We start from the raw sequence: 11,694 nt of genomic DNA, 5'->3' as shown, positions 1-11,694 counted from the left end.
GCATTCATACTGGTGAACTCGCTGTGTACAGAATAATGCTGATTCAACGAGCCAACTTCACATCTAAAAATATTACAAAGATGTACAGCAAGTTAACCCACCTTTTCAAAAAAAATTATGTAAAACACCTGAACAGTCGTTATACACAGCTAATACAGCTCCCAATATAGCTCTTTTACTGAACTCTTCAGGGTCTGTGGCATAATGCTGCAACTGAAGTTACAAATGAATATCTGTTTAATGCACGCAGTATTTTTTGTGAAGAAACTCCACATATTTTTGAAGAGACTCTGAGCTGGCACGAAATTTGACTCCAACTTCTTTATGCAGGAAAATCCCTGATCTTGGATTATTATATACAAAGTGTGCCATCTTTCCGTCTCTATTGTTGGGGTTTACGACCTTTTGTGCGTTTTAAAAGTGACCACATTTCTGTACAAGTGCGTATAGTATGAATCGTTGGCACTGTACTGACGTTATTATATTATGTCTTTATTTTTGACACATTTTTTTTTTGTCGTCAATCATTATAACTGTGTTGTCGGTGTTTATGGAGAAATACTCACCGGCACATTATCATTGCTTGTGGGTGGGAGAGTGCTATGCCTGGCGGGTGAGAGAGGCGCTGCTGCTATAGGAGAAGCGGTGGAGTTTGTGTGGGAAAACTTTGGCAACTATCTTTTGTAAATCATCTTTTTCCTCTCTGCAGGTGTACCTTTGTTTCTCTGTCGTTTTATTTCCCTGCAACTTTAACTTAGTTTTGCAGCTTATGTATCACACAGTGACATTATCACGGTGGTCAATCCTACTAATTACTCCGCGTGCTAATGGAATGGTCCACTCTAATCTATAATGGGGGGGGGGGTGTACATTTAAACATGCACAACACCAAACAGGACGTGCTCTCTAGCATTGCTGAGCTAAGTCTGATGGGGGAATGTGCAGTAAACACTTGTGCTGCCCTACAGTATGCACAATGCAACCATTTCAAGGCATCAGCAGTGTCATGTAGGAGGCCTGGGATCCAGCATGTACTGGTGCTGATAACAGGAGGTCCCTCTCAAGATGCCGTCAAGAAACTAGAAGACCGAGTAGCTATAGCTGAAGTTTTAACTTTTGCTGTTGGAACTGGCCAAGGGGATGATAGCTTCCTGAAAACAGTTGCTTTTCTAGAAAATTGCTATAGAATACATTTTGCTGAGTGGTCAAGTGTTGTTGATGAGATAATGACACCTCTAGTCACTGTTGTTGGGGAGATTGAAATAACTACAGAGATAATTATTAAAATTATCAAGAAATTATCAAAAACTGTTGCCTTCACAGTAATTCAGTTAAACCAATGATGAGGTGAATATTGAATAGTACTTTTTTAACAATACAGTATTTAAATCTAAAGTATATAAAAATATATGGTGAGAATAACAGATTTTGATATTTAAACTTCATTTTATTACAGATTACATACAACACAGTGACAGTGACAAACAACCAACACCCACCTAAAACTTTTTACAGAGTCAATTTTAATAATTTAAAAATTCGGGTTTAACACCAAATTATTTCAAACTTGAAAAGATCATGCATTAATGTAGAATAATGGAAGTAAAACAAAATCCTTGAATTAAAGTGTAAGTAAAATATAATTTTTAAGGTCTACTTTGGTTTGTGAAGTGTCCAACATCAAGTTTATGTACGTAGAAGGTGTTAAAACACTATGATGTCGTAATAATAGGCAGTTATTCTTACCTTACTTCTTGACTGACTCTCAAATGATTCGTTCCTTGATTCATCCGTCTAATCCCCTCCTATCCGCTAGCCTAGTGTCATGTGATTGGTAAGATGTTGTAGTCTGTTGTGATTGGTCAAACGCTTCACCATGTGCCGCAAACGGAATGACTATCATCATTATGGACGTCTGATGTGATTGGTCAATTGTGTTTCATCATTTGTCAAATGATGCAAATGATGAAACGGCTACCATCATTACTGGATTATGGTTTACAGGTGATTGGATATTATATACAGTGTATTGATAGAGATAGCGGGGATTTTAGCGTACCAGTTTGAGCCCGCATCTGACGAAGAAACATATACGAGGACGATAGTATATAATAGATAGACGATAATGGATCGAACACTTAAATTAGCCGAGTTAATAGCTAGATCAACAAAATGTTATACCCCAGAAATAACGGTTAACGTTAACGTTAGCGTCACATGCATTAGTTAAACACAGACATAAGGTACCCGAATATTTCTTGAAGTTAAGACAAAAATAAATAGTGTGCAAGTACATGTTGGGATAAGGTCGAGCTAACAGGTCCAAATGACGTTGGTTTTGTCCCCTCTTTCAAGGATAGTCATTTAACATATCCTGCAGTGAACGTGGCAAGATTATTGTACAAATTTTCGGTGAAAAGATGTGCACTGTAAAACCCAGGGGTTATACTCCTTTGGTGTCATTTGAGAAATGTATAATAAATTAATTAATTGTTTCCTCAGAAGTTCTTCCTTTGGTACTTTAAATAAGCATCATGAATGACCAACAGTGTTTGGGGGAGAAGAGTGAAGTTTTCACACCAGTCCCAGCAAACATGGATACAAGGCGGTTAGAGACTCGGACTAGGCCGCGTCTCGTTAGTGTGATTCAGAGTTGACTCCCTTTTTGATAAGCCAATAACTTTGTTATTTATTCACCTTCGGACTTACAACTTGGCATACTGCTTACTTTCAAACAAAGATACATAACAGACTGCATTATTATGAACAATCTAACAGAGTTTATTTTTTAAACAAAAAGGACAGCCTTCAGTTCTGCCAGAAGTTATCACAAAATAAAAGCATTCCCGGTAGTAGCACCATGTTATACTCTCTATTGTAAATCACCCGTTTTTGTCACTAACAGTAACTTATACTGAGCTCTCCATTCTTGGTTTTCATCTACATCAATATGAAGTACATCTCTCCAAGTGTCACATCCATTATTCAGAAATATCTTCTTAAAACTTTGTACAATTTTTATGTACAATTTTTATATAAAACTTAACCAGATGCAACTTTAAAACCCACCATCATTAATCCTTTGCAATCATTTTTGCAATCATCTTTGCATAAAAAAAACATAACCTGATGTGTACTCAACTAAGAAAAAAAATATATGATTAGAGAGAGAGAAAATTATATTTATATTAATAAAAGAAATGTTGTATTTAAATATCTACATTTCAATAACATGCTCTTGCTTATAACATGCAGAACTACTAAACAATTTTTTCTTTTGTCTTTTTAGCATTGGCTGTTGGAAGAAGAGATATAATTTTCCTCATTGACAGTAGTATGGGTACAACCCTTGTCGGTGCAGTGCGAGAATTCATCAGAAAGTTTATTGACAGCATGCCAATTGGCCCTGATCAGGTGCAGGTCGGAGTGGCCATGTTCAGCACTACCCCGAAGATGGAGATCAACTTTAACTCATTCGACTCAAAAGAATCCCTACTCTCAGCCCTTGACAGAATAAAACCCAGACCTTCATCTGAAGTCAACATTGGTGCTGCTCTGGATTTTGTAAGGACCGACATGCTCAGACCTGAGAGTGGGAGCCGTATTCAACAAAGAGTGCCACAGCTTGTTCTGCTACTGACCAGTAAAAAATCTAAAGACAGTGTCCAGCAGTCAGCTAATGCAATTCGGCAGATGGGTGTTCTGACTTTGGCTGCGGGCTCCAGGTCTGCTGATGAGGCTGAGCTCAAACAAATAGCTTTTGATGAAAGTCAGGTTTTCATGCTCAAGGATTTCAGGATTTTGACACGCAACCCCCAAAAAATATTCTTCTCTCTCTCTACGTTATCTGCTGTTATTGAATCAGAGACTCCGACTGAAACAGGTATTATAATTTTCTGTATATTTAATAAACGTATAAGATATAGTACATTTAGATGAAGGCCCAGGTGCCGATTTAGTGATTTAAACTTAGTTTCACACGCCCCGGAGGTGCGTTGGCCTTTTAGGGAAAACCGAAGATCTGTGTCTCCTTGTCCCAGGTGGTGAGGTGGTGTGGGGTGTCCCTTGTGTGTTTGGTGCACCTGTGAAGGGAGAGGGGAGACAACCATAAGAGACTTCGTATGATGGAGTCGGAGCTCACCGTGCTTCTGGTCCAGCCAGCGTTTATGCCGGCTGAGATTAGATTGTGACAACTGGCAGCTGCACCTGGTTAATTCCCTCTTATCATGGCGACGATAATTACGCTATGGATGACTCTCCACATCGCAAGAGTCATCCATCTACCTCAGGGACATAGCCGGGGCCCCGGGGAGTAACCGGAATTGTTAGTGTCCAGAGGGGTTGCCGAACACAGTCTTTTCCAGGGCGTCTGGAGCCAGGAGTACCTGCCAGTACCTCTTTGTCAGGTCCAGGGTGGAAATAAACCGGGCCTTCCTTAGACGGTCGAGGAGCTCATGCACTCGGGGCACGGGGTATCCATCGAAGCTGGAGGCCTCGTTCAGCCAACGGAAATCATTGCAGAAGCGGAGAGTGCCGTCTGACTTTTTGGACCATCCCGATGGGACTCGACCAGGGGCTGCGGGACTGCTCTGTCTCCCCCAACTGCTTCATATGGGTGATTTCCTCCTCTATAGCCAGCCATCGAGCCTCTGGGACCCGGTAGGGACACAGTCTGAAAATTGTCCTGGAACTGACTGACCAGGGTACGGAGATCCTGTCTCTGGATGGCGGATAGCGGCTCTCCAATGGCAATCTCTTGGGGTCCGGTCTCTGCAAGGGCTGCCATCTGGGCTGCTATCCACCTTTTCAGCAGGTTGATGTGATAGAGTAGTTGACCGACCCAACCTTCTCAATGACTGTATGCACTCCAGGATGCCACTTCCAGGCGGGCCTGTCATACAACCTGCGTTGGGCGTAATCAACAATGACTAGTGTGTGCTCATGTCCCCCGGCAGACTTAGGCAGCGGCCCTATCAGGTCCTTCCCAAGCGCTCGAAGGGCACCTCGATGATAGGTAAAGGAATGAGAGGACTGGGGGAGGACTTGGGGGACGTTTTCTGGCAGACCTGGCAGGCTTGACAGTACCACTTGACTTCTGCCTCCAAGCGTGGCAGAGACGCTGGGGTAAGATTAACAACAGTCGACTACAAATTTTTCTGCCACTTGGGAGGCTGTGGGTGCTTCAGCGAGGTTGGGTGCTTCAAGAGTTGTGTAGCTGGGCTCTCACCGGGGTGTGCTCGTCATATGTTCATTGAGAAAATTTCTGGGCAGCGCTGATAGCCAATTGTCCCATCTGAGGAAGGATTTCCACCTTGAGGGTATCATAGTCTTCATTGGTCGGGGCAGGTAGGGCATAATAGGCCCGTTGTGCTTCCCCCGAGAGAAAGGAGTGAGAAACTCGCCCACTCCAACTTGGCCCAGGCCTCACAAGTGGCAACGACTTTAAACATGTGGAGGTAGGCTTCCACATCATCATGCTCAGCGAGTTTGGTCAAGAGATGGTGCGCCGTCGTCCGGCAGTCGGGTAGAGCCGGGCGGCACCTATCTCACTCATTCTCTCCACCTCGCATTCCGTGTGATCTTGATTCTTGGTTAGTGCCTCAGTGAGTCAGAGGACGAGGTCTTCCATACTCCCGTTGCTATTACGAGAAAAAGGGTGACGATCTGCAGAAAAAAGAATGGGTGAGTTGTTGGGTTGTTTAGTGGATTAGTACGTGTCATTTCTCACGAATCTGCCCGAATTCTCCACCAGTGTGGCAGGTGGAGGAACGACACGTACAACAAAGCTTAGTTTCACACACCCTGAGAGATTTAGAGTGAAAAGCAAGAACCCAAGGTCACAGAAGGAGACAGCGGGCCGACCTAATTGAAGGAGACTCAAATAAATTGACAGACTTGTCAGAGAAAGGAGTAGCATGAGGAACCAGTGGAAGAAAGCGACAAAAGAGGAAAGGAAGGGCTTAGAGGCACTGCAAGGCAATATTAAGTCACTTGGCCTCGTTACGAAGAGCAGAGATCTTGAGAAAGCAACATTGGAAGAAGGAGCGAACCAGGGCCGCTTTCTACAAAGATCCTTACAAGTTAGTCAGTAGCATCTTTAACAAGGAGAAAACTGGGGCCCTTAAAGTACCTATAACAGATATTTAGGAACACCTACGGAAGATGCATTCCTCCATTCTAGAGGACATGCCACCAATTCAGAAAAACAGATGGAGACAAGGCCCCCTAAATGGAGCGAGGTTGAGTGTGCAGTAAAACGGACAAAATCAGCTTCAGCTCCTGGACCCAAGAGTATACCATACAGGCTCTACAAGAAAGCCTCTGGGGTGTTGAGGTACCTTTGGATATTAATGGCTGTGGCATTAAAGTGATAACAAGGGTCTAAAAAAAAGGGCAGGAGGCATACTGATCCCATGGCGAAAACTCCACAACTATTGGCCAGTTTTGCCAAATTAGCCTATTGGATGTGGAAGGTAAGATTTTCTTCAGAGTTGTGGCCGATAGACCCTCAGGACATCTGAAGAGAAACAGCTTCATTGACACTTTAGTGCAGAAGCCAGACATAGGGGGTTGTTCAAAGCGGCTGCTGGATAAGCTCCAGGAGAACATTAGTTGGGCATAAATGGAGGTCAAACCAAGCAAATCCCGCAGCATGTCTATTGTCAATGGCAGGCTTACCAATGACAGGTTCTGAATACAGGATGAGCCCATACCATCGGTAATGGAAAAGCCCATCAAATGCCTTGGACTCTGGTGCTTCCAATTTGGCTTTTTGCCACGCCTTATGTGGCCAATTTCAATGTATGAGCTCACCGTGTCTCATGCCAATAACCTGGAGGGCTTGGAGAGTACACAAGTGATGAAATGGCTTGGGCTACCAAGATGTCTTAGCAACATAGGGAGGTACGGGAATGGAGCTCTCTCTTTTCCAATTTCAAGCCTTGTGGAGGAATATAAATGCACCAAAACAAGGTTAGAGATGATGCCCAAAGAATCCTTTGATCCCTGTGTAAGAGGAGCTGCTCCAACAGCAGCGACAGAAAGGAAAAGCAATTTAACAACAGCGGTAGGAGTTGCAAAGGCAGCCCTCAGACATGTGGATAAGAGCATCCTGAAAATAGTTGCTTGTCTAGAAGATTTGGCGTAATATAAAATACATTTTGCTGAGTTGTAAAGTTATGTTGATGAGATCATGACACATCTGTTCAATGTTGTTGGGGAGATTGATGTAACTACAGAGATAGGTAAAATTATCAAGAAATGATCAAAAACTGTTGCCTTCACAGTAGTTCAGTTCAACCAATGATGAGGTGAAGATTGAGTAGTACTTTTTTAACCATACAGTATATAAATCAATATTAATCTAAAATATATAAAAAAATATAGTGAGAAAAACCGATTTTGATATTTAAACTTCATTTTATTACAGTTTACATACAACACAGTGACAATGGCGAACAACCAACACCCATCTGAAACTTTTTTAACAATTTTTACGGGGTCCGGTTTAAACACCAACTTATTTCAAACTTGAAAAGATCATGCATTAATGTAGAATAATGGAAGTCGAAATAAAATCCTTGATTTAAAGAATCCTACTATATATACAGTTGAAAGAAAAAGTATGTGAACCCTTTGGGCTTACTTGGATTTCTTCATAAATTGGTCATAAAATGTGTTCTGATCTTCATCTAAGTCACAACAATAGAGAAACACAGTCTGCTTAAACTAATACCGCACAAACATTATACGTTTTCATATTTTTATTGAACACAACATGTAAACATTCATAGTGCAGGGTGGAAAAAGTATGTAAAACCCTAGGCTAATGACTTCTCCAAGAGCTAATTGGAGCCAGGAGTCAGCCAACCTGGGGTCCAATCAATGTGATGAGATTGGATGTGTTGATTAAAGCTGGGCTGTCCAATAATTGTCTACAAATGGAGAAAGTTCAGCACTCTTGCTACACTCCCTAGGCGTAGTCGTCCTGTAAAGATGACTGCAAGAGCACAGCGCAAAATGCTCAATGAGGTGAAGAAGAATCCTAGAGTGTCAGCTAAACACTTACAGAAATCTCTGGCACATGCTAACATTTTTGTTGAAAAATCTACAATAAGGAAAACATTAAACAAGAATGGACTTCATGGGAGGACACCAGGGAGGAAGCCACTGCTGTCCAAAAAAAACATTGCAGCACGTTTGAAGTTTACAAAAGAGCACCTGGATGTTCCACAGCACTACTGGCAAAACATTTTGTGGACAGATGAAACCAAAATTTAGTTGTTTGGAAAGAACACACAACGCTATGTGTGGAGAACAAAAGGCACAGCACACCAACATCAAAACCTCATCCCAACTGTGAAATATGGTGGAGGGGGCATCATGGTTTGGGGATGCTTTGCTGCCTCAGGCCCTGGACGGATTTCTGTCATCGATGGAAAAATGAATTCCAAAGTTTATCAAGACATTTTGCAGGAAAACTTAAGACCATCTGTCCGCCAACTGAAGCTTAACAGAGGATGGACGATGCAACAGGACAACGACCCAAAGCATAGAAGTAAATCAACAACAGAATGGCTTCAACAGAAGAAAATACGCCTTCTGGAGTGGCCCAGTCAGAGTCCTGACCTCAACCCGATTGAGATGCTGTGGCATGACCTCAAGAGAGCGATTCACACCAGACATCCCAAGACTATTGCTGAACTGAACACTTTTGTAAAGATGAATGGTCCAAAATTTCTCCTGACCGTTGTGCTGGTCTGATCTGCAACTATAGGAAACGTTTGGTTGAGGTTATTGCTGCCAAAGGAGGGTCAACCAGTTATTAAACCCAAAGGTTCACATACTGTTTCCACCCTGCACTATGAATGTTTACATGTTGTGATCACTAAAAACATGAAAACGTATAATGTTTTGCGGTATTAGTTTAAGCGGACTGTGTTTCTCTATTTTTGTGACTTAGATGAAGATCAGAACACATTTTATGACCAATTTATGAAGAAATCCAAGTAAGCCCAAAGGGTTCACATACTTTTTCTTTCAACTGTATATACTACTAGATACTAGATTATTATGAACAATCTAACAAAGTTTCTTTTTTAAACAAAAAGGACGGCCTTCAATTCTGCCATAAGTAAACACAAAATAAAGCATTCCTGGCAATTGCACCATGTAATACTCTCTATTGTAAATCTGTTGTTTTTGTGATTAACAGTAACTTGTACTGAGCTCTCCATTTTTGCTTTTCATCTACATTAATATGAAGTACATCTCTCCAAGCTGTCACATCTATTATTCCAAAACATCTTATTAAAAAACTTTGTACAATGTTTATATATAACTTTACCAGGTACAACTTTAAAACCCACCATCATTAATTCTTTGCAATATTATAACAAATCATGACATTCTCCCATAACCTGATGTGTACTCAATTTAGAAATATAGAGAGAAAGAAAATTATATTTTTATTAAATAAATAAAAAATGTGTATTGAAATATCAACAGTTCAATAACAGTTCTCTAGCTTATTATATGCAGAACAACTGAACAAAGTTTCTTTTGTCTTTTTAGCATTTGCTGTTGGAAGGAGAGATATTATTTTCCTCATTGACAGTAGTATGGGCACAACCATTATCAATGCAGTGCGAGAATTCATCAGAAAGTTTATTGACAGCATGCCAATTGGCCCTGATCAGGTGCAGGTCGGAGTGGCCATGTTCTCCAGTTCCCCGAAGATGGAGATCAACTTCAACTCATTCGACTCAAAAGAATCCCTAATATCAGCCCTTCTTAGAATAAAACCCAGACCTTCATCTGAAGTCAACATTGGTGCTGCTTTGGATTTTGTAAGGACCGACATGCTCAGACCTGAGAGTGGGAGCCGTATTCAACAAAGAGTGCCACAGCTTGTTCTGCTACTGACCAGTAAAAAATCTAAAGACAGTGTCCAGCAGTCAGCTGAAGCTCTTCGGCAGATGGGTGTTCTGACTTTGGCTGCCGGCTCCAGGTCTGCTGATGAGGCTGAGCTCAAACAAATAGCTTTTGATGAAAGTCTGACTTTCCTGCTCAAGGACTTCAGGATATTGACACGCAACCCCCAAAAAATAGTCTCCTCTCTCTCTACGTTATCTGCTGTTATTGAATCAAAGATACCGAATGAAAAAGGTAACATAATATTCTATATATATAATAAATGTGAAATGTTTAATGAATTTAGATGAACGCCCGATTTGACAAAAGTATGCAATAAAATTTTCAGGTCCAGTTGTGGATGTCACTACAGTCCAAGCCCAAAAAGTTGTCAGAGACATTCTCTTTGTGGTGGATGGATCCAGCTATGTTGGAAATGCCAACATAAAGTATGTCCAGGACTTCATCTCTGGAGTGGTGAACAGACTAGACGTACAACCTGAGAGAGTACGCATCGCCCTGATGCAGTTTGATGAGGGACAGCGTACAGAGTTTTATTTTAACACGCACAAGACCAAACAGGACGTGCTCTCTAGCATTGCTCAGCTTAGTCTGATGGGAGGACGTGCATTAAACACTGGTGCTGCCCTACAGTACGCACTAAGCAACCATTTCCAGGCATCAGCTGGGTCTCGTAAGAGGCCGGGGATCCAGCAGGTACTGGTGCTGATAACAGGAGGTCCCTCTCAATTTGAGGCCAAGAGTCTCGCAGACCGAGTAGCTCTCGCTGGAGTTTTGACTTTTGCTGTTGGAGCTGGCCAGGTGGAAGAGAGTTTCCTGAAAACGGTTGCTTTTGAAAAAGATTTGGCGTACTACAGAAGAAGTTTTACTGAATTGTCAAGCATTATTGAAGAGATCTTGACACCTCTGGTCAATGTTGTTGGGAAGACTTAAACAGAACCTACGGAGGGAGGTAAGTTGGAAAAATAACAAGAAATGTTCAAAGATTGGTGCCTTCACAGTAGGGACGTAACATAACGTTAATTCGTGCCGCACTGTCAAGGGGAAAATTCCACATGGAAGTGATCATTCCTGTGGCCTACTCACTTCAAAGGGCAAAATCCTTGGAGAATTGGCTTTGGAGTGATTATTTTTTTGTGTGCTATTATGTAGACATTTGGAATGCACTTGGCAAAGGGAGCGACGTAATTTCCTCCTAATCATCATCTGGCATTTTCCTGTGACAACGCAGCATGGTGTCTGTCAGCAGATGTCACTGTTTTAATGGCATAACCTAATGGCTTAAAGCATAACTTTCGCAAATTAACATACATTTATATTTTAAAAAGTTTTGTATAATAGTGTTTAAATATTATTTTGCATATTAAAAAAACGTATAAAATGTAACGTATGTTTATTTGCAACAGTTATGATCTATGCGTAAGTTATGCCATTAACTCATGTAACCTGAGTTCCCTGATGGAGGGAACAAGACGATGTGTCGAGAACGACAGATGGGGGTTCGCCCTTGAGAACCAATCAACTCTGACGGTGTTACCAACAACCCACCCTGCGAGATGGATGCATCAAGAAAGCGGACTTCCTTGGTGTCACCCTTCTGCGCAAGGTACAGCCGGGGGTGTCTCTCCTGGACCACTACCGTGGACATCGTCCGACCCAGGGCCAGGAGATCCTGCATTATACCCGGGTCGGCCTTAACCTGGTGGATCTCTCTCAACACCCTGGCCTGGTTGACCTGGAGGATGCCCATGGCGTAGAGAG

At 41.9% G+C, this 11,694-nt stretch overlaps 1 protein-coding gene across 4 annotated transcripts in view; it reads left to right on the top strand.

Moving 5' to 3' along the window:
* The window catches only part of LOC130427847 (collagen alpha-3(VI) chain-like), a 54,733-nt gene that overhangs the window by 13,746 nt on the left and 29,293 nt on the right, over window positions 1-11,694 (top strand). For all 4 annotated transcript variants that reach the window (XM_056755556.1, XM_056755557.1, XM_056755558.1 and 1 more), the window contains exons 5-7: window positions 3,290-3,883; window positions 9,574-10,167; window positions 10,262-10,885. In XM_056755556.1, coding sequence (XP_056611534.1) covers window positions 3,290-3,883; window positions 9,574-10,167; window positions 10,262-10,866 — 1,793 coding nt within the window. In that variant the 3' untranslated portion in view covers window positions 10,867-10,885. The remainder of the gene's footprint in view (window positions 1-3,289; window positions 3,884-9,573; window positions 10,168-10,261; window positions 10,886-11,694) is intronic.

The sequence above is a fragment of the Triplophysa dalaica genome, chromosome 8 (assembly GCF_015846415.1).
Source record: "Triplophysa dalaica isolate WHDGS20190420 chromosome 8, ASM1584641v1, whole genome shotgun sequence".
NCBI classification, from domain to species: domain Eukaryota; kingdom Metazoa; phylum Chordata; class Actinopteri; order Cypriniformes; family Nemacheilidae; genus Triplophysa; species Triplophysa dalaica.
Note: the sequence above shows the minus strand (reverse complement) of the source record. Positions and strands in the feature narration are given on the sequence as shown.